The following is a 24,004-nucleotide window of genomic DNA, read 5'->3' on the forward strand; positions in this document are numbered from 1 at the left end:
TAACGTCTGTTTCATTCTACAGCATAAAGAATTTTCACTTCCAATTTTCCAATTATCTTTTCAACTTCACTTCTTCACTTCTTAACATGGGGTACAATCTCCATAACAATTCAATTTATCCAGAGTAGGTGGCACAAGTTTTCTACAGTATTAGGTCATGAAATGACAGTGCCCTCCTTTCACCTAACAAGGTACAAGGTACAAACCCACATGCTATTGGATTTATGCCCGCAACAGTCCAACCATGCCCTCCCAAATTTGATTTCTGACTTTCTCTTTTATCCATCGAATGTTTGTCAGAACACAAAATCCCCTTGACACTTTTCAGGACCAACCCTACCTGACTCTTTCCCAGCATTTGTCACTGTCAGCCTTTCCCTCATTTAAGCCCTTCTCTCGCTTACTCTGACACCGCACTCTTGGTTCTCTTCTCCTTCTGATCATTCCTTCTCAGGCTCTTTTCCTCTGTCCCTTAAGTGCTCCCCAGGGCTCAGATTTTGGCCTTTTTCTCTCTTCTCACTCTACACGCTCACAACGGGAAACTGTCTGGGGATCCTTATAACTGCGAAATACCTTATCTGAGGTAAGCAAGCCCCTTAACGGGGCTCACTAGCTCTCAGACATTACTCTGCCTTGGTTAAATAAAACTGACTCACAGGAATAAATAATGGGGAAAAGTTTGTTAGGGAAACTTCCAGCTACCAGGAGGCAGGGACCACAACAGGAAAAATTTTGTAAGGAGTCTCAACTGAAACTTATTTTTTTGTTGTTTTTTATTAGGAACACAGGCCTTAAAAAGATAAGCACCTCTGAGCTTGTTTCCTAAGACATCCTATTTATCGGAATCCATTTTTAGACAGGACGTTCCAAGCGGGCTGGACTACACAATCGCGTTCACTGAGCTAACCCCAGCACCAGCCTGGGCTGGTTTGCGGCTTGTCTATTGCGCGGTGGCTCTGCCTGCAGTTCAGCCGTGGTCCGGCCCACTGGGGCGGGAGAGCAGGAAACGGAGCCACGGTTGGCTCTGCTGAGAGGTGCTGCATTCAGAATAACTCCTCGAGTAACAGCAGACACGTGCCACAGGCTTAGGGCGTTTCCTCCCGGCTTCACCCAGGTTCTCCCGCAACGAAAACAATCTAGGGAGTTGCCTCAGCCACCGCACTTCTCGGAGCGTAGACTGCTCCGCCCGCGCAGCCACGTGGTGGAGGGCGGGGCCCGCCCCTGACGCCACACAGGGCTCCGCCCCTTAGGGGAGAGGCGGGAGCGCGTGAGCTCTGTTACGCAGGCGCGTTCGTCCTTTATAAATGGCGCTAGAAGCCGACAGTGGGGGGTGTAGGGAGAGGGTGTTGCCGCCATCTTGTAGGATGTTTGTCGCAGCGACTGGGAGAGAAGACGGCGGTTTGGTGACAATTATTGGCCAAAGGGCCTTTTACTTTTGCGGAGGTAAGGTTTCGGATAGGGTGTTCTGGGCTGGGTGGTTTCCCAGTCTTTTAGGTCTCGAAGCTACGTGTCGGAAAAAGGACGGGATTCGGGGCCTCGGCGACCGGGGTTTCTTCGGGGCACAGCTCTGCTCGTGGCATTTGAAACCTAAAGTTGCCCAGGTGTCGTGGTAGATTTAAAATCCTAGGGCGGAAAGGCCTCGGCTCTGCTGCTGACTCTTCTCAGAGAGGCCAGGCCACTCATATCACGGCTCCTTTAGGCCCGTGACTCGTCCCGCCGATCAGGGTGAGACCCTGCGAGAGCCTCCTGGGGCAAAGTGTTTTCCTAGATCAAGCCTTACTCTGGGTCCCTGGCCTCGGCCGTTTGTAGCATTCTGGGATTTTCCGAGGTCAGACTTCTGCCTCTGAGTGCGCGAAAGGCCCTGATAAGGTACCCTGGCGGAGAGGCGGGGGGTGGGGACTGGGCGTCCGAGGAACTGCTAGTTTGCGAGTCCAGGTGGTGGAATTTAGCTCGTGCTTGTGAGAGGTAAATACGGAGAGGCTCATCCTTTGTGCGAACTGTTTTTTTCCTAAAGTGGAGCATAGTATTGTTGCATCAGATCTGCATTTCTGATACTTATGCATCACACTGTCCTTGATTACTTAAGTAACCGTGAAATGCTTATACTATTCTTAGGAAACAGCGCTCCAAACTGACCACGTCAGCCACCTGGTCTTATTTTATAGCTATCTTTGTATGATTGTGCTCCATACATACACCCACAGGCTTCTTGTTATCCATTACATACAGTACTCTTGGAGCCATCTAATCATAACTTTAACCTATATAGATATTTTAATATAGATAACGTAAAATTGTCGGGTAATATAGGGTGTTAAAGGGCAGTAGAGAATCAGGTTTCTAAGATGGATATAAACATCCGATGTTTATTGTATCTGATGTTTTTATTGAAGGATGTCCGATGATTCTAACATGTAGGATTCTTTGTTAATTAGAAATAGTGTGATAATTCTAGATAGTTTTTCTTTTTTTTGTATGCGAAGGAACCTAATCTGTGTAACCTGGATCCGGGATTCTTCTCTTGGCCTCCTGAGAAAATATTTCTGAACAGCAGAGGCGGCGGGGGTGGGGGGTGGGTGGCGGGGGGCGGGGCGGGAATGGCTTCCTAACAGCTGAATTAAATTTAAAGTAATGAACTTGGCTAGAGAAATAAAAACCTTTGGCTCTCCCAAGATGCTTATTTTAATATTTGCATATTGATAACTGTGGTTATTTAAGAATTCTGCCTTGGTGAGCTAGTTATGGCCTACTGACAGTAGAAGGAAAAAAACAAAGCTGAAGCAGACACACATGTTTTGCAAAAACTGCATTATAATAGTCATAGTAATAAACGTCAGTCATCAGATGTTGTAATTTTGCTTGCTATGATTTAAGAATGCTTAACTAAACAATTTTAAAGAGTTCCTGTGTGGTTAAAATACAATTTGGGTAATTGAAGGGTCAGAAGAATTCCACTAGAAATATAATTTTTTTTTTGATGGCTTTTCTGATGGTCTTTTGGCTCAGGTTAATTTGTAATGTCATTTATTTCAGTTTCCCATATTCAAATGACTATGTAAATCAGAATGCTCACTTATCAGTTTCCAGTGAGAGCCCTGACTAGAGTTTTAGGATTTTTGTTGGACCTAAGAATCAACAAGAGAAGTGAGTTAAAAGATCTGAATATTTGGTGGCTTCGGGCTCTGATGGCATGATACCTACATTTCCTTAGGGAATACCTCCCAGGAGATGCCTCATTTTAAAGTCTTTTAATTCATTTGAAGTCTTTTAAATTTTTTACTTGAATTTGTTTGCTTGTTACTGAGTCATTTGGGCTAACTGCAGGGGGTTAACTAAGTTGGTTTTGCTCCATTTTACCTGTTTTCAGCTCCTTGCTGAGTTGTGAACCTCACCCTCTTCAACAGTTTGGACATCACTGTTAAAAACTTAACTGCTTTGTGAAACAATTAAGATGGGAAGAGGCAGATAGGGATGACATTGCTAGAACACAGATCCTGATCCTGAATGGAACTTGTGAGGATGTAGGTGGAGTCAGGGAATTGTCACAATTATCTGATTTCAGTGTGACCGTATTCATCCTTATAGGTTCATTTCTTCAGTCACCCCAGATCTACAACAAATATGTTTAATTTTAAGAATGGCTGCAGGATGATCTGAAAATAAACAGTCATCTCCTATATTCAGTATCCCTAAGTGTTTCTCTGACTTCAGTTATTTGTATCACAGTATTTCGACAAAGCTGCATGACACTTGTGATATTTGTTTTAAATTAGTTCACATTTAAAGTTAACATCAATAACTTAATAATTTGATTATATCAATAACTTAAGAGATTAGTAATAATTTACCATAGAAAGAAGGTAATGATAAAAATAAAACCAAAAAAGTTATTAATTTCTAGCTAGATATTGTTGTCTACTGAAGGCTCTGAGCCTGAATCCTGACTCTTTTTTTAAAATGGCAGTTAGCAAGTGTTAGTTGAAGATATGCACCAAGCTGAGAATTTATCCAGAAGAATTGAAAGAAAATGTATTAAGGTCTCACAGTGTTATCATTTAGTACTAGGTGTGTATACCACTTATGATCATCTGACATACCAGTGGGATAGTGCCTCCATGCCTTGGGAACCATTACCTACGAAGATTTTAGAACCTGTACAACCCTATGTGCTGAGGTTTTTCTATTTAATATTAATGTGAAATATTTTATTTACTAAATATAACCATCTGTAAATTCCACAACTCACTTTTCATTTCCATTAATAGATGAGGCATTCCAAAAGAACTCACTGCCCTGACTGGGATAGCAGAGAAAGCTGGGGACATGAAAGCTACAGTGGAAGTCACAAACGGAAGAGGAGATCCCACAGTAGTACACAAGAGAACAGACATTGTAAACCACATCACCAGCTTAAAGAATCTGATTGGTAAATTACGCTTGAACTAGTACCATTTTAACACTAATAGTTTTAATGACTTGTCATTAGCGTATATAGCTTTCATCTGTCAGATTGTTTTATAAATCAGTCAACAAATACTCATTCAGAAAATATTTACTGAGTGCCTATTATATGCTAGACACTGCTGTGAATAGAACAGAGTTCCTACCCTCACATATCTGTGTCCATTTCGGAGCTGTAGGAGACAGTTGATTGAGTCCCAGCTGCCAGTAATATAGTTGGGGGAAATGAGACACACAAAAGTTAAGTAAGTGATTAAAGGACCAGTGAGTGCCTTTAACTTGTATGTAGTAGGGAGAGCTGTACATTGGGGCACTTATTTAGGGTTCCACAAATGAGAGATAATGAAGGGTGGGGAAGAGTTCATCCAGATGAGAAAAATAGCATGTGATGTGTGAGAATGTTAAAGTGTGTTGGGGATTAGTTGCTTATACTGTATTCTACAGGTTATATTTGTAGATAAGGCCAGTAGATATGTTTGGGATTTTTAGAAGCTTGGCTGTTGTAAGAAGGGCCTCAATAAAAATTTCCAATGGCATATGTCCTGTTTTATTGTATTCTTACCAGTGTAAAATTTGGAGGTAATACATTTGTATAGAATTGAAGGAATTTTTCAAGTTCCTAAATGATTTAACAAAGCCTAGGTGAATAGAGTTTCTTTCATTCTGTCCTCCATTAATTTCCCTCTCTCATTTGTTTTTGTTGGTTCTATGTTTTCTCCTTGTTTTGTGCAGATGTTCCACTGGGACTGTTTGCCAGATTGCTTTCTAAATTAGCCAACTGGGGTTACTTTAAAAAACAATATGTAATTTTTTTCCTTCTCCATGCCAAAACAGACTTGTTCTGTAGAACAGTGAGCTTGTTGGTAATCAGTGCAGACTAATCATTCTTCACACACTATCATATGGAGGGAAGAGAGAGAATCTATGCCAGGATTTCAATGACCTGAGCTAATTAATGTATTATACAAGAATATCTGTACCCTATATTAAGATAAATACAAAATACTCTGTAAGGCTTAACATATAGTACTAACCATTCATGGATTTATTATGCATTGTATGTGTAGAAAGGAAGTGATATGAATGATGAATGATATGAATGATATGAATGATGAATTCATATTCATAATTAACCACATAAAGATGTTACTGAGTCAGTGCAATAACCACTAGGCCAATAGTTTCTTCTTTGATATTGGCACCAGAGATGTCTGGTGGTAATTGCTCTCTAATCTGGAGTAATCTAATAATCTTTTTCAAGATTCAAAACTTTTCGAGAGTGTTTTTTGTAAAATTATTGGAAAAAAATGAAAAATACAGAAGCGTATAAAGAAGGTACGCTTGGTAGGATGCTAGTCCCCCATTTGGATGTAAAGTTATTTCTTCTGAAAAATATTTTTGTATACAAATCTTTGCCTCTGAATATTTCCTGAAAATAGGTTCTAAGAAGGGACAGTTTCAAGTTAAAGGGTGTGAACTCTTATAAGGCTCTTGGTACATATTCACATATTTTTCACGTATTTTTCTAGAAAGTTTGTACCAAGTTACACTCCTACGACATGCTGTCACCAGTCTTGCCTATTTTGAAATGCCAAGAATAGTGTTTTGTTTTCATTTGAATTTTTAAATTTCTGCTGAATTTATCCTCTGTCATGTGCTTATTGAACACTTGAACATTTTTTTAATTAAAGTATATTTGATTGTGAACATTATTTTTGTATTCTTAGCCTATTTTTTCTATTAAAGTGTATTTTTCTTATGATTTATCAGCGCTTTTATTGGTTATCAATTATCTTACCTTTTTTCATATATATTTCAGAGTGTCTTTTCTTTCTGATTTGTAAGTAGCCTGTGAATTTCTCCCTTCCTACAGGCTTAATCAGTTCTACACAGGAAGACTGATGTGGCTGTGAACGCTGTGAACACATTTTATATCCTTAAATGTCTTGTTGTAACATAGAGTATCAAGCCTTAAACCAGTGATTCTCAAACTTTAGTGTGAATAGAATCACTTTGGAGGTATGTTTAAAATGCATATTACCAGATTATTCAGTGAGTCTGACCTGGGGTCCAGGGATCTTCATTTTTAAAAATTCAATATTTCGATATTGTTAATAAACAGACCACCCTTTGAGAAACACTGTTTTAAGCCCTTTAGCCTGGCATGCAAGATTTTGGATGATCTGTTCCCAGCTTATTTATTTGCCTATGTTCCCCTATGTGAAAATTGCTCTTGCTGAAATTGTCTGCTTACTATTTCCTAAGTAACATGTAGACAAACTCATCTCTAAGCCATTCTGGCTAAAAGTACTCTATAAATGTAAGATAGTAATATGCCATTTTTCTTTCCTGGCATTTCTTCTACTTCCCACTTTGCCCAAATCTTGATTTCCCTTTAAGATGCAACTAACTGTTCCCTTCTTTTTCATGAAATCTTCCCTGACCATTTTAAGCATTTTGAGTTTTTTCTCCTAAGCACTCATATCCACGCTTTCAACATTTTCTGCATCGTTGAGTTTTGTTTAGGTCTCAAACTGAACAGTTATTTGTTGGCAGGGATTTTGCCTCATATATATTTTTTACCTTCCACAGGACCTGTGTGGAAATAAAAACGAATGCCCATAGCCTCATTAGTCTTGGCTGTTTTGAAGAACTACAGTGAAATATTCACTGGACATTCAGTGAATATTTTTAGAAATTAAATCAGTCTGTTCATCCTGTTCACTGTGTCCATATAGCCTTTATAATTCTATATATATTTATATATATAGAATATATATATTATATATATTATATATTATAATATGTATATATAATATATAGTATAATATATATAATATATATTATAATAGTTTATATAATTAATAAATAATTTCTTTATATAATTAATATATTAATAATATAATATATATAGAATATATATTATAATTATATATATATTTATATATAATTGTTTATATAATCTCTAAGCCTTGGTTGTTGTAGGTTGAAGAGGCCCTCATCTTTTTAGTTTATCCTCATGGTATTACTTCACTCTATGTTTGTTATTCTTTAGATTATTTATGGATTATCAGCAGCTCTAATTTCATGCACTAGTCCAGCTAAGGATTATTAGTGTTAGAGTTTTCCGATAAATTTTAGACTTTTATGGGAAGGATGCCTTACAGAATTAAACAGATGCCCTTTAGAGTATGGTAATTTCTAGCTTGACGTATTGTAGATCTCTCCCTTAACGGTTCCAAGCAACTGATCAGATCCCTGACTTAGACCCAGATTTAGACCCTAATATCCTGAGTTGTTTCTCCAATGGCTAGAACTTAAGGCTGACACTGGGGAAAGGGGGTTTCTGCATCTCCCCAGCCTGGATTTGATGCCAGCCCTGTTGAGTAGCAGTTTTAGAGATGCTTCTCCTTTATTTCTGTGTAAAGCAGCCTCCTGAGAAAAAGAATGACAACATATTCTGGGAAAAAGAAAGAGGTTAGTGAGGGCAGTCTAGTTAACATCTGTCACTCCATTGCTTGTCAGGATTATTTTAGCTGGTGTGTCTGACTGGGCAGGTGTCCCCTCTCTCCCTCAGTGCTCCATTTGCACTGAGGGATCTCTTGAAGCTTCACACTCTGTTGAAAAGGACACTCATCCCAGGTAGAGAGGGGGACGGGAAACTGGGCCAATGGAATCTTTTTCTTTCCATCAGATCAAGGCTGCTTAACTGGAATCCATTGACTTCCTGAGGTCCATGACCTCTGAAATTCCTTGCCAAGTTTTGTTTACGCATTTGTGCGTTTCTTAGGGGAGAGGGTCCATATCTCTCAATCAGATTTTCAAAGGGATCTGTAGATTCAGAAGTTAAGCACTATGGCACCAGATGATGCTGTTTTTCCTGAATTCTTGTTTATTTCACAAGCAGGAGTGACAAATTCAAAATGCAAAGGGAAGTAGGGGGTTGGGAAATCCTAAGCAAGCAATTACAAGAACCTTTTCTCATTTGAGGGGGATATATTTTAGATATTTTTGGCACATGAAGCAGCCTTCAAAAGCTGTGTTGTCTATTTCTCAGAGAGATACAGGAAGCTCGAAATAGAGGAGAGGAGATGGAATAGGTGGTGTGTATAATAATACTGGCACATACTATAGGATTTAGAATGTGCTCTACAACCATGGCAAATCATTTTCCTTCTAGGGATCTCAGTTTAGTCATCTGTAAAATGAGAGGCCTGAAATATAATTAAGATTCCTTTAGCTCTAATACACCTTTCATGAAAGAACTCTGCGCCAGAGATACCTAACTTACATTAAGAAGGAAAGGAATCCTGTTTTGCCTGCCTCATATTGTGTGTGGCTCTGAAAAAAGGAAGAGAGTTTAGTTACAGATGCATATATCACAAGATTGATGAATTTCAGAAGAGCAGTTTTGTGAATTTTTGGTCTTAACTTTCACCAGAAGGTAAAGGGACACTTAATCAAGTAAACACTGAATATGTTGAATGATTTGACCCAAGCTTTGTTCCTTCATAGCAGTATATATTAATAGAGATATATGTTCCCCTTTACTTGTTGGTTAAAGTAAAATTATTTCTTAAGTTTTGTCAGTTAAATATAAATTCTAATTCATCAATTTGTATTTTTTTCTTTTATTGAGTTAGCTGTTTTAAACCACGAATTCTTGAGAGAATGTTTTATTTTAACCACGTTATTCTAGAATGAAGAGAGTAATTTTAAATCCTTTAATGTGTTTGCAGTCATTATTTAGAAGCAGGGTCCTTGAATGAGAGAGATTATCGGGACCGGAGATACATTGATGAATACAGAAATGACTACTGCGAAAGATATGTTCCTAGACATTATCACAGAGACGTTGAAAGCAGTTATCGAATCCACTGCAGGAAATCTTCAGTCCGAAGCAGGAGAAGCAGTCCTAAAAGGAAGCGTAATAGACACTGTTCAAGTAATCAGTCACGTTCGGTATGATTGATTTTGTTTTTATTTTGGGTGGATACTTATTTGTGTGTAAAAGCTCTTACTGAGCCAATAAATTTGAAAAAGTTTATAATACTATATGAATATAATTGTGTTTATATTACTTGAATCCTTAAAGGAAACTTCCAAATTCTTACAACTAATCTGTATTTATTAGTTAGCCCTCATTTGCCCACATTTACTCATTGTCTGCAGACCAGATCACGAGTTTCTTGATTTTAATGTTAAAAATATTTTTATCTTTTATAACATAATCATACGAAAAGATGAAGCACCCATCTTTTCTTTCATCTTAAACGTTTTTTACTTTAAAAGAAACCCCTTTCCCAGTACTTGGAGACAAGTGTAGAAAGTTGCACTGGCGAATACTTACCCTGTGTATAGCACAGGCTCCAATTAGTTCCATTGGAGTTCTGAAAGTGGGTGCTGAAGGGGAAATTATTGTCCAGAAAGCCTGCCCTTTTTTTTTACACTCATGAATCTTCACTTGTTTGCAGTAAACTATGAATTATTTTCCTCCCCAAGTTTTCTTCAGTAGAACTATCATTGATTAGATCGAACATTGACATTAGCCTTTATTTTCCCCTTTTATTTTAATTAAGTATGTTTAAAAATATTGCTAAATATCAATTTGAACTAATCTTGACATTTTAAAACATTTTCCTGACAAACTAGACATCTCAACTCACAGCATAGGCTATTTTATAACAAGAGATTAATAGATCATGACATTGCATTCTTTAAATTTCAGACTTCAATTAAGTCAGTATTTTAAAGAGACAATTGTGTTGTTTTTTCTATTGCCACTTTAAGTATCTTATCTGAAAATCTGTTCCTTGCCATGTTTTTCTTCTGTAACATAAACTGTGCCTTGTGAATTTCTGGGGACTGAATTTGAAATTGCTCCTGCCAACTGTTCGTGGCCTGGTGCTTATCTGAATGCCTGAATATCTCCCCGCTGAATGAATTGCGTATTCTGCCCTGAATTCACTCTGATATATTGATTGGCTGGATGATCTTGGTGCTGCCCACTTGCCGTTCCAGAAGAGCCACCGAAGGAAAAGATCCAGGAGTATAGAGGATGATGAGGAGGGTCACCTGATCTGTCAAAGTGGAGACGTTCTAAGAGCAAGATGTATAGAATATTTTTCAACACTTTTTAAACTTTTCAGACAGAATAATCTTTTTAAGAATAGCTTGTCAGCGGGGGGCTAAAGAACTCTTCATTGCTTTTTTGTTTTGTTTTTCGTGGGTTTGTTTGTTGTTCTTTTGTATTTCTTCTTTTCTATAGAGTTTAAATATTTCTACTCTAAAGTTCCAAAATAATCAGTGGAATTTGAGATTAGAGCAAGAATGATAGCTCTATCTAAATTATTTTTGTAGCAGCTGAAAATAAAATAATTTGACTGCTGGAACCTTAATTATGCTTTAATAGAGATCATTTGAAAATATTCCACACTTAAGCATTCATTATTTGAATAACTGATAATTTGTACGCAGGTACTTACACTTCTTTCTCCCCCCTCACTTTAGATGAAATCGTGGACACTTTGGGAGAAGGGGCCTTTGGCAAAGTTGTAGAGTGTATTGATCATGGCATGTAAGTTTGTTGTTTTTCTTTTTTGAACATTCTGATATTTTTGGTGGAGAAGGATCCATAATTTAAATGAAATGGAATTTAAGTGGTAGCTATGTGTTTTCCTGGGAGGTGTAAGTATTCAAAAGTTCTTGAACTGTGTATGATTTATTTACCGTAAGTATGGATTTTGATCAAGAATGCTAAAAATTTTTATCAGATGGAGTTCATTGAAATTAATGCGAATGTTCAAGTGAAGAGTTTCCCAGAACTTAGGTCCTTAGCTTTCTATAAGAGATTTGGAGTGCTTTACCCTACTTTTGAATTGCAGAGACAATAAATTAGCATGTCTAATCTTCTTGGTTCAAAAACTTTTATTTCCAAAGGAAATGTTTTCCTCTAGGATCTCTATTCTGTGGTTGCAAGTTTTTATGTAAGTGAATGTCTTAAAACAGTTTAGTGGAAACCGCACATTTCTAAATTGACATCTAAACTTTTCTTCATAAAATAGTTGAGGATGTAATTTCCAGCTTATTGTAAATGCTGATTTTTTTAAAAAAACATATCTCTCTTTTTAAATATGTTTGGAGGAATCTAAATACAACAGCTTGATACCTCCTGTCATCCATGAACAAAGTTTTCTTGAATACGTAGAAATGCTTTATCCTTGAACTTACTTCATTTTTCATAGAGAATATTATCCTAAATGTCTTTTATTATCACCCTTTCCTCTCTATGACAAAAATGTGAACATAAAGTAAAATTTTAAGATATTTTGAAATACTTTGACTTAGGAAAGTTGCTAAGAATTCCCATATATTCTTCACCCAGATTCCACAAATGTTAACATTTTACAGTATTTAATCATTCTCTGTATTTACATGTTATATGTATTTTCAAGTTTTGCCAGCTCATCTACAGACCTGATTCACATTTCACTAGTTGTCCCATTAAGGTCTTTTAAAAATTTCTTGAGGTTCTAAGACTTGAGTATTTGAGATATTCCAGTGAATAGTATTCAATTGATCAAGTACAAATCTGTTACAAATTTTGATACTTATTAGACCTAAAACATACAATGTAATTGAAAATATATCTTTTATTGAGATGGTTGGGGCCTTTAAAAAATGAGTTCATGTATCCATAGATAAATCTTACTGTTTTAGCATTAAGTTTCCATTTTTCGTTTTTTTTTAATTGACAAGTAATATGAAAGCTTGTAAGTTTAAGGTGTATAACGTTGGTTTGAAACATTTATATACTGCAATATGATTGCTATAGTAGCATTAGCTAACACCATTATCCATTTTTCGTTTTTATAGCTATTAGCACTGTTCATTTTTATAGCTTATTAGCAGTTAGAAAACTTGGCCATACGATTAAATAGATGAGACTAGAAGAAGTTTTGTCACAGCAGTTTTATAGTAATTCTTGTAAGTCTTGAGATATATGCTATACATCATAGGGAGATAAATCATTAAAAATTTATTTTGATGATTATATATCAGCCCACAACTTCACTGGGGCCTTGTCAAAAGAAATGAGTTTGGAACAGGTTTGCTATCCAACCACTAGAAAAATTTGTTTGCCTCAAAGATTTTTTTTTTTTATAAACAGCCTAGGGCACAAACCTTGCCATATTAATTTCGTGTGCATGGGGTTCTCTTTTGTAATGTGGGAAGGCCATAGTGAAAAATGCAGGGTTGACTGCTGGCTTGTATTCAAGAAGATCAGGTTTAGAAAAGAGGACAGAAGGAAGCTGAAGATTTGGAAATCCCTTTCCTCAAAATCATTTATGGCTTTTTTTTTTTGCCGCACCACGTGGCTTGCGGGATCTCGGCTCCCCGACCAGGGATTGAACCTGGGCCTACGGCAGTGAAAGCTCATGTCTTAAACCACTGGACCACCAGGGAATTCCCTCTGTACTTTTTAGGAAGTATTACAGATGTCCCGGTCTAAAACACGCTGCCCTACATTGTTGCTATTTATACCTATTCGCATCCGTGAATGCACTAAACATTTTTTTGGCTTCATGACTTATTGGTGTCTCCTTTGCCGGAATTATCTAACAAACTGATAGTTGTCTTCCTTCTCTGAAGAAGTCTAAGCTCCCCTAACCCTGATGGTTAGGCTCTTTCCTCTCTCTACTCCTTATACCAGGCACTTCTAACCTTATGATAAGTTGTTCAAGTGTCTGTCTTTTCCATTAGACTGTGAGGTACATGGGACAAGCCCTTTTTAACACTGATTCCAATGCAACATCTGGCACAGTCGGTCTAGCGTGGTGAATGAGTGAATGCTTTCAGCAGTAGTATGTTCTATTCAAGGTTTATATTTTTATCCTTTTTTTTTTTTTAAAAAAACTACTTATAAAATCTAGGTAAATTTAAACTTTTGGAAACAAACATTAACGTTGATAAGTATTAAGAGAAATCATCACTCCGTATAATGTATATTTTGTCAAAATGTTTCGAAAAAATGTTTATAGATCTGCTATAATATACCCTGAAAGATTATTTTAGGAAAATAGCATAGAATGATTGGTACTTAATAAGATTATGCTTTAGAGCAGGGGTCCCCAACCCCTGGGCTGTGGACTGGTAGGAACTGGGCCTCACAGCAGGAGGTGAGCAGTGGGCGAGCAAGTGAAATTTCATCTGCTGCTCCCCATAGCTTGCATTACCATCTGAACCATCACACCCTCCCCCCACCATGGAAAAATTGTCTTCCATGAAACCGGTCCCTGGTGCCAAAAGGGTTGGGGATAGCTGCTTTAGAGGATACATGTCTTCAGTGCCCTTCTGTACATTTACCATTTTCATTTTGTTTTTAAGGAGTGGCATGCATGTAGCGGTGAAAATCATAAAAAATGTGGGACGATATCGTGAAGCAGCTCGTTCAGAAATCCAAGTATTAGAACATTTAAATAGTACTGATCCCAATAGTGTCTTGTAAGTAATAAACTTGGAACTGTGATCCATTATGTTACATGAAATAATCAGAATTCTGTGAACTGAATTATTTTTATTCTGATCTGTTTTAGCCGATGTGTCCAGATGCTAGAATGGTTTGATCATCATGGTCATGTTTGTATTGTGTTTGAACTCCTGGGACTTAGTACCTATGATTTCATTAAAGAAAACAGCTTTCTGCCATTTCAAATTGACCATATCAGGCAAATGGCATATCAGATCTGTCAGTCAATAAATTGTAAGTATACTTGTTAAATTTTTAAATACCAGTAAATTAAAGGTTTTATTGTACAAGCAACATATCAAAACATTGTCACTAAAAATACACATTGCAAGTAAAGATGAAACCACTTTTGATCCCTACCTCTACTACTAATTCTCCTGTCCCCCGGTACAGATTAAATTTGTAAGTGAAACTAATAATGTCTTTTTGTTCTTTTATAGTTTTGCATCATAATAAATTAACCCATACAGATCTGAAGCCTGAAAATATTTTATTTGTGAAGTCTGACTATGTAGTCAAGTATAATTCAAAAATGGTAAGTTACACTTGTTTTAATTTTGGTAGTTGTCTTTAAAATTAATTTAGCTTGGTGATCCTTGGATGAGGAATTTTACCTTTGAGGCTTATTATATCCTGATGTTTAACCCAAAAAGGGTAATCCTTTGCCTTTCTCATGGGGTTATTTTGAAAATCAAAAAGATAATTCATGTGCAAGCCTTTTGGATAGTGCTATAAAATATTTCATATCTTTATTGATCTTTGTGTTTACTTAACTGTATCTCTAGAAACGTGATGAACGCACACTGAAAAACACAGATATCAAAGTTGTTGACTTAGGAAGTGCAACATACGATGATGAACATCATAGTACTTTGGTATCTACACGGCATTACAGAGCTCCAGAGGTCATTTTGGGTTAGTAGATACCAGACTTCCTGATATTTTAATTGAAAAAGAGATTTTTTGTTCTCTACAGCTTTTATTGGGGGGCAGGTAGTTGGGGGATAGCTGTAATTTTCTTAGCATTGTACAGAAAATGTTTTCTGTTTTCATAAAAGCTGTCTGGACATTGCTATAAATATTTTTCCTGAGTGGGAAAAATGTGATATCATCTGTAAAGATATTCCAGGTTGTGGTTATTTTTGAACAAGTCAGTCTTACAAGATCATAAGAGAACAAGCTGTACTGGCTAAGTACATGACAGCAGTATGATTTTGAAGCAATGTGGGCACCTCTTTTCGTCTCATCACAAATCATGGTGCTGGTGAAAATGCTAAAGATTGGGTTGGCAGACGTCTAGATGTAGGGTGGATGGAGGTTAAGAGGAGAAGAAAGAGGGGCTAGTCTAAGAGGAGAGCTTCTTTGATCATCTTTGACATGAGAAAGCATAGAAAGGAAAATTAGTTAAGGTGCAGGGTTTTTAAATATTAATAAAAGGGAACTCAGTGAGGGAGAGCGTGTCTTATGCCTCAAAATTTAAAAGTTCGAGACCAAGTCATGTTGATAGAGCAAGGAAGTCAGAGATGGCTTTGGGGGCTTGGAGACAGTGGGAAAAATTCAGATCAGGTGATATTGGGAGATAGTTAAATGGTATAAGCATATTACTTCACCAAAAGTAAGTTTCAACCGAGGTTGGATAGTAAAACATCTTTGTGGAATCAGTCTTTTCCACTTTTTACCTTTTGTCTAAGAGGACTTGGTAGTTCAGAATATGAGTGTGAAAGCAAACTAATGATGTTTACCTAGAGTAGAGAATTAGTAAAAGGGACAGGAAATTAAGAATATTATGTAGTGCTGGCTAGTAGAACTTTCCATGATGATAGAAACGTTCTATATCTGCACTATCCAACATGGTAGCCATTAGTAGCCACACGTAGACTACTGTGTACTTTCAGTATAGGCAGTGTGACTGAGGAACTGAATTTTAAATTAATTTAAATTTTAGATTTAAATAGCCACATGTGGCTAGTGGCTACCAAATAGGATAGCACAGGTTTGGAGCTCATCTTTGAGATTGATGTTACTAGGATTTCTGCTTAGTATGGTCTGAAAGAAGCTGCTGTGTTGCAGTAGTTTAGAAAGTGTATTCATGGTTGAGGACTGAAGGCTGCAATGAAGGTAAAAGAAAAGAGTGTGGGAAGAGATTGTGGACAGAGAGGTATTTTCAGAGCTTAAAAAGAGATAACTTGCTGTGTTTTATCAATTTTAAGAAGAAGATTTTTCTCTACATTTTAACATGTGAGGGAACGTAACACAAAACAATTGGCATTTTTTCTTTGTTATTGGTTTGTAAAACAGTGGTGTATCTTACAGTTAGTTAATGGCCTCCTCCTAGATTGTGTAAGATACAGTGATTCTTAGTAATAATACAGTCCCATGTGTGGCCAGGCTGGGGATAGTTGATATAAATCTGAAATTGGGGTTATTGGTCTTTAGGAAAAGAAATGAACAGATGGGAAGATTAGAAGGGTTCTTTGTGTGTTTGTGAAGTGTTACTCCTGAGGATTAAGGCAAAATTAGGTTGAAGGGGGAAGATGTTGTCAGTTGCTGCCATTGAGGAGGGCAGTTGGTCTCATGTCTTGGGTGTTGGTAGTAAACAGAAGTTGGTAAAAGTGAATGATGTGAAATTCCAAAGAGTATGAGAGCTGACCCATAAGAGAATGAGGTAATTTACAGTCACTTGGGAGAAAGCTGGACTGGGAGACAGGAGTGGCTGGAAAAGAAAACTTTCATCTTAGATCCAAGCTCTATCATTTGCAGATTTTGTATGTGTTACTGTAAGTAGAAACCATGCTCCATTATCCTTTTGTTCAAGTAATAAGTACCATGAGGGTTAACAAAAATGGCTAAATCATAGTCAAGTTCCTTGAATATATTGTTTCTTCCTTTATCTTTAAATTCAGTAATGTTATTGAAAGTAATTGAAATGTCTTTTAAAGTAGGATTTATTTGTACATTATTGTTTTATTAAAAACTTAATCTTTAAAAGGTTAAAACATCTGTATGGTTTACTCTTTTCCTTTCTAATTAGATATAGACTTAAGGCTAGGTGTTTTTTTCTTTTCTGAATAATGTTACTCTTGAGAATTCTGAAGGAGAAAGTATATATGATCATATATAGACAACCTGAAAGTACATATATAGATACCTCTCCATGTGAACTTTAAATAGCTATATAATTCTGCTTATGGGTGACACTGCTTATAATATCCATTATAATTCTTACATAATTTATGTGACACTACTATTTTTTTAATGGAAGAAATAAACTCAGATATCAAGCTGATGGTAATTGATGAGGGGTTAGTAATTACATTCTGAGGATAATTATTGAGCTATGTTTGCACTAATAAAATGTAAAATTTCATAGAACAACCGTTAACTGGGTATAACAGTGTTCCTCATTGCACAAGCAATTCAGAGACTATGGAATATATGCTAATCCTTCTTATTTTACATAAAATGCTTCCTCCCCCAGGTTAAAATACTGTAATTTGATACAAGGATATGGAGGACTCTGAAAGCATAGTGTGTTTGATATAAAACTAAAAATGTAAACCCTGAATTTACTATCATATTCTCCTAAATAGGCTATATAAAGAGAGCACCCACATAGGAAAAGATATTGTGTATTGGCAATTAAAAATTGTTGCATAATACAATGTTTGGTTTTGTTTTTAAATAGCTTTAGGTTGGTCTCAGCCTTGTGATGTTTGGAGCATAGGTTGCATTCTTATTGAATATTACCTTGGTTTCACAGTCTTTCAGGTATGTATTTAGTAAATGTTATTTACTGATTCATTATGAGCTTTAATGTTAAAGGCATGTTAAAGTTTTGGTTTCCATATTGGAAAGTTGCCATAGTGTCATTATTCTTAAGATTAAAACTTACATGCGCAAAATAGTCATCCTTCTCTAAAACCATAGTTGAATGAAATACTCCCAGTGAATGGTCATAATTCATTCTGCATGTGGAGCTTTTAAACACATGGTTCATATTGACTTCATATGATCCGTTTTATTGTGGTGCTCCTTCATAAATTTACATTAGTGTTACTATGGTCAGTTTTAATTCAGCTCTGGTTATGTTGCACTTTTATTAAAAGAATTCAGAAACAGTAAGTTGTATTAAGCATCTATGACACCCTAGACACATTTCTAAGCACTATGTGTATAAAAATGAAAAGACAGCATCTCTGTCCTCAAGGAAGTCATACACAGGATAGACATGGGAAAACGTACAGTACAATATGATACTTGCTATAATGGAACAATGTAGAAGGGAACCCAGAAAAGGTGAACGGTTAAGTTTCCTTAGAGAAGACATCACTGAGGAGTAGGGAGTTTAATCCATGCTATAAGGAAGAGTAAGAGTTTGTCAGAAAACTAGAGTGTGTGATGGCCATATCAGGAAGAAATGGTATTCATAAATGCAACAGGCATAAAGGAAGCTACTCTAGTTGAGGAAGGATGAATAGTGCCGTCAGAGTGTCTTGGATAAATAGGAAAATGGTGTCAGTAGGCAAGTATTGATTCATAGTGGACTTGTTTGCCATAGAAAGGTATTTGTTTTATCCTAGGAGTCAGTGGTTTCCAAATGTAGACTGGTTGGTCTAAAATGAAAATGATTTTGTAGGGTTGCCATTCTGGCTTTCATTTAGAAATTATCTCTCCTGGTTTTTTGGTATTAAAATGTTCTTTCTGTGAAATGGTAATAGTTATTGGCTTACTTGGCAGAACAAAAAGGAGAAAATGTTATTTAGGTCTCTACTTTTTTTCCTCATAATTTTGCTTATGTCAGAAAACTAGAAGTCTTGAAAGCTTCAAGTGGTGTAACCATTGAAGAGGGTTGTGATTTGATCAAGGTGTGTTGTTGGATGGGGTGAGGGTGGTTAGGGAGTTCCTGGCTAATACTATCAAGGTTGATTTGAGGTTATGGCAATGCAGGATGAGGAGGGAGGAAGCTGTGATTAATTATAAGTCACTTAGGCGGCTGTTGCAGAATATGTGTTCACTGCTGTGGGGCACCTCACCAAACTTCTGTCTACTCTGTAGAGATCTGTTAAAAGTACTCTGAGATTGTAGACAAGTTTGATATCTAGAACATAGCTGTCGGTCATTTCTAGGGGGTGGTGTCTGGTTTTGTGGTAGTAAGCTATAGGGTCAAGGAAAAAGTTGAGCACAGTGCATGCTTTCTTCATTCTGACACATATAAAATCCGTCAGATGGTTTTATGATTGTAAATCATTCTGAGATCTTAAGCGTCGATTATTAACTTTGGTTTGAGATGTGGTTTATATTTTAATTCTACCCTCCAAAATAGTCTTCAACTAAGGAACTTTTTGAAGATAATGGAGCTTGTATTATTTATTCCTGTCACAAATTAAGAACATTTTGAAAGCAGTGTGCTAGGCACAGTAGCTAATGGATTTAAAAAGCATTGCACATAGACTCTGCTCTTCAGAACAAGGGTTGGCAAACTATATCCTGTCTGATGCCTGCTTTAAAAAACGAAAAAGAATATGTGGTAGAGACCATTTGTGACCACCCAAGCCTAAAATATTTACTATCTGGTCCTTTACATAAGAAGTTTGCCAGCCTCTGCTTAGGAGTGTACCATTTAGTTTAACAATTTATTCTACTTTAGCCAAAGCTCTGCTACTGTGTAATTTAAGAATATGAGTTTTGACTTGGGTTCACAGCTCAGGTTTCCTCATTGATGAGCTATGTGAGCTTGAGCTAGTATCTTAACCTCTTTGAAAGTTATGTTCCCACATTCCTAGCTCAAGGTTGTTGTAAGAATTATTGGGACTGTATTTTTATTGTCTAGGATTAGTGTTACAAAGTTGCTATCCATTGGGTAATGGAGGTTAGTTAAGCAACCGATAAAATGAGTGGCCAGGTTTTTGGTAATCTTCCCCAGTCATCCCTCAGTTAAACAGTGCAAGTAATACAAATAAGGAAAAACTGTTCTGTTTCACATTAAACAAATTATTCCAACATTGTTAATCAACTGTACTTCAGTAAAATATACTTAAAAAGTTGTTCCTCAATCAGCTATACAGACCTTACCAATCCATTTCAGAAATCGGACAATCAGTATAGCTCATTCAGTTTTATTCCATCTTTGAAGTGGAGTGTAATATAAATTGTATAGCTGTCTAATCTAGTCCTTTTATGGAAACACTATTTTCTTTTTTTTCTTAACATTTATTTATTTACTTTATTTTTTTGTTGTTGCATTGGGTCTTCATTCCAGCACGTGGGCTTCTCTCTCGTTGCGGTGCGCGGATTTTCTCTCTCCAGTTGTGGTGTGCAGGTTCCAGAGTGTGTGAGCTCTGTAGTTGCGGCTCGCGGGCTCTCTCGTTGTGGTGGGCAGGCTTAGTTGGAAAGTGGATTCTCTACCACTGGACTACCAGGGAAGTCCCGGAAACACTATTTTCTTGTGTTTTCCTTTTATGTGCATGTAGGGAAATGGAAAGTGCTAAGTTTCTTTTTCCTATTTTTTTAGACTCATGATAGTAAAGAGCACCTGGCAATGATGGAACGTATGTTAGGACCCATACCAACACGCATGATTCAGAAAACACGGTATGCTTTTTAAGATTAAAGCCCTATATTGGGTACATGCAGTGGCCTATATTCAAACTATAGAAAACCCATCTTTGTTGTTATTGCTTATTCCAAAGACTGTAGATTTTGAATTTTTTTTCATGAAGTAGTTTTTGAAAAGTAATGCAATATTTACTTTGTGATCCAGTAATTAAAGTGGTGTTTTTATACTCAAGTTAACCTTTGCATAAGTGTTTTCCTAGGTTGATTTAAAAATAATACATAGAGTAGTAAAAAGCTTGATTTTGGAGTCATATCTAAGTTTGAATTCCAGACTGTTGCAAACCACATGTATGTCTTTGGACAAGAATACTATAAGTGGTTTCAAAACATAGCTTCACCACAGAAGTCATCCAGGGAATTGTTAAAGATTTCCAGCCCCATACCAGATCTAGTGAAATCAGAATTTACAGGAATGGATCTAGGAACCTCTGTTTTTGAAGCTGGCATTGTTTCACTTACGGTATTTGGGAACAACTTAGGTGGGATACTAAAACTTCAGAGGGTACAAGATTAGGAAAAATATCATATAAGGTAGCCGATATAATTATTGCTGAGATTTTTAGAAATTGTATGTTTATATATATAGAGAGAGAGATGTCTATGGTTTCATCTTTTCCCCCAATCCCCTGGTGGGGGCAGGGCAAGCATGTGGGGTTTTGGGGGGGTTGTTTCTTTTTTAATCCAGACGTCTCTTTCCTGTAGGAAACACAAGTATTTTCATCATAATCAGCTAGATTGGGAGGAACATAGTTCTGCTGGTAGATATGTTAGGAGACGCTGCAAACCACTAAAGGTAAAACAACAAAAAACAAAAAAAAAAACTGTTTTAACTATTTTTTAATGTCTTTCTTAAACAAAGTCATTTTTCCCCTCAGGAATTTATGCTTTGTCATGATGAGGAACATGAGAAACTGTTTGACCTGATTCGAAGAATGTTAGAATATGATCCAGTGAAAAGAATTACCTTGGATGAAGCATTGCAGCATCCTTTCTTTGACTTATTAAAAAAGAAATGAAATGGAAATCAGTGGTCTTACTATACTTCTCTAGAAGAGATTATTTAAGACTGTGTCAGTCAACTCTAAACATTCTAATATTTTTGTAAACCTTAAATTATTTTGTACAGTTAAGTGTAAATGCTGTATGTTTTGTATCAATCGCATAATTATCTTGTTAAGCAAATATGGTCTTGATAATGAAATATAAAAGCTAAAATTAATTTTCCTTTTTTGAGATTAATTACCATTTTTAAAGACCTTTGGAATATCCTTTGTGTCCAGTGATAAATGTGATTGATCTTGCTTTTTTGTACATGGAGGTTGACTCTTGGAAGTGATTTTTTGTTTTGTTTTTTGTTTTTTTTTTTTGAGTAAAAGGAAATCTTGACTACTTCATTCTTAAAAGAATATTCTTTATTTACCTCAAACTTAACTTTAAAAGTTTTTTCTGTAATTGTTGAACAGGTAATAAGTATTATTAAATCTAGGTAGGCAGGTATTAGAAACCAAAACCCATAGGAACTGTTTGCTGTTGGAATTTCATTAAATTGTAAGTATTGTTCTTTTTCATTGGGTGATGTCAGTGGTGGTAAGTAGCATTCATGGAAAGACATCCAACTTGTGCATCGTAATAGGTTAATAAAACCACATACACACTTCGTTTAAGATTAAAGTCTAACTGGAAAGTTAGCTTGGAAAGTCCTGTTTTCCAATGGCTATTTATGTAGTTAGTCACAAACGTAGAAATAGGAATTCTGATGACTGAGGTTTTTGTTTTTAATGCCAAATCTTCAGGAGTCTAGAAATTGTCCGATATCTGTTTCCTTACCATATGAAGTATAAATACTTAAACCTCAGCCTATGAGACTTTAAGGTTATTATTAAACAATTTGTATTTATGTTACTCTTTACTGGAAAAAAAAAAAAAAAAGATGATTTGATTGGAGAATACTTGGGAAGAAAACTGCAGAAATTTCCAGACCCTGATTGGTTAACATAATGAACTTTTTGTTTGTAGGTATTTTTTTCTGTTTACCTGTTTTCACATTAAAAACTACATGGTAAATATTAATTTAGTAAAAAAAAACAAAACAAAAACTATTGATCAGTCTGCCAGGTGAAAATATTTTTTGTTGTAGAATTCATGATTGATTATCCAGGTAAAGGTTTTTTGTTAAAAGTATTCCCATTTCTGAAGTGTATTACCAAAGATTTGAGTTTTATCTGTATTCTGAACATAAAATGCATGTAATTTTTTGGTATGACAAATAGTGATACCAAGGTGGGTTTCTCTACATGATCCGCTGGTAGCATTTGCACATATAGTAAAGCTATGTTCCTGAAGTTGACTAGGAATTTAAGAAAGCTGAAATGTCGCCGTAGAATCACTGCATAAGTTATGCTTAGGGCTCTGATGCAGTCTACATATAGTTCAACTACGTTATATGTTATAAGGTTTTTTTAAAGGAGCATTTGATGTAAAGAAAAGGTTTTTCCTTAACACAGCAATGTCGTTATAGAGATTAAGAAGTCAGCCATCCTTTATTTTCCTCTCCATTTCCATACTGCTGGTGCCACTCTACTACCTAAGCCTCCTGACCTTTCCCTACAAGTGCTCCAAGTTCCCAAATTAATGTTTACTTTCTCCCCCATCAGAAACTCATTCCTTTGGAGTAGCTGATCTCAGGATATAGGAGGAAAGAAAAATATCCACACTATTTCTTACTAAGAAGTTAATGATTGCTAACCCCTTTCCCTGCTGAAAAGTATTTACATTCTTCACTAAGGGTATTTGCTAGTTCCTAGGCCTAATTCATGGAAGTTTAGGAATTAAGGTGAAACTTCAGTGAATTAGGTAGGATAGAAGAAAAGTTTAGTGGTGAGGATGGTATCTCTGGTATCATATGAGTGTCTACTGCTAACCTTCCTTCCCATCTTCTGTGAACTCTCAGGTTCCTACTCTTAATTGCCTTTTTCCTTGTACTTCTGAACTCAATTTCTGAAAGCTCCAGGTTTTTATTTGACAGTGTTGGGAGCTTCAGCACTAACAGGAAAGGTTTAGAATGGCCGGTGTATAAATATGGATCGTTTGTAACTGGGTATTTTCCCTCATGATTTGATGTCTCATAGATTACTATTTCTAGAAATTCCACTGACGTCAAACCTAGTTTTAAAAGTGCAGCTAAATAGGTTATTTCCAGTGTTTTCTGCTACTGCTTATAGCTCAGGTGTTCTCATCCATGCATTCATCAAAATTTTTGGAGTAGATGAATAAAATTGACTTATCCAGTTGACAGTAGAAAAATACCCAGTGAAGTTTTGTAGTTCGTACAACTGAAAACTATTCCTCTGAATAATCTTGAAGGGCTAGATGGTAGAGAAATTAGAAGTGACTCAGCCA

General features: G+C 36.3%; 1 protein-coding gene across 3 annotated transcripts; it reads left to right on the forward strand.

Annotated features, from left to right (window-relative positions):
- Positions 1–1,309: 1,309 nt before the first annotated feature.
- CLK4 (CDC like kinase 4) lies at positions 1,310–21,999 on the forward strand. Of its 3 annotated transcripts, XM_089905036.1 has the most exons (14): positions 1,310–1,443; positions 4,266–4,426; positions 5,194–5,260; positions 9,201–9,423; positions 10,483–10,573; positions 10,972–11,038; positions 13,849–13,965; positions 14,058–14,224; positions 14,431–14,525; positions 14,776–14,905; positions 17,676–17,758; positions 20,502–20,581; positions 21,308–21,398; positions 21,481–21,999. In XM_089905036.1, exons 2-14 carry the CDS (start codon positions 4,324–4,326, stop codon positions 21,619–21,621), a joined length of 1,455 nt encoding a protein of 484 aa, XP_089761162.1. In that variant the 5' UTR covers positions 1,310–1,443; positions 4,266–4,323; the 3' UTR covers positions 21,622–21,999. The 3 variants fall into 3 exon arrangements, with proteins under 3 accessions (XP_089761162.1, XP_022420048.1, XP_022420046.1); XM_022564338.3 differs by lacking the exon at positions 5,194–5,260 and having other exon boundaries at positions 1,312–1,443; XM_022564340.2 differs by lacking the exons at positions 5,194–5,260; positions 20,502–20,581; positions 21,308–21,398 and having other exon boundaries at positions 1,311–1,443.
- Positions 22,000–24,004: the final 2,005 nt, after the last annotated feature.

Source organism: Delphinapterus leucas, unplaced genomic scaffold (genome assembly GCF_059928025.1).
Source record: "Delphinapterus leucas isolate spDelLeu-1000000601 "Yukka" unplaced genomic scaffold, BTC_Dleu_Yukka2 spDelLeu_asBTCV2_sq25, whole genome shotgun sequence".
Classification (NCBI taxonomy): domain Eukaryota; kingdom Metazoa; phylum Chordata; class Mammalia; order Artiodactyla; family Monodontidae; genus Delphinapterus; species Delphinapterus leucas.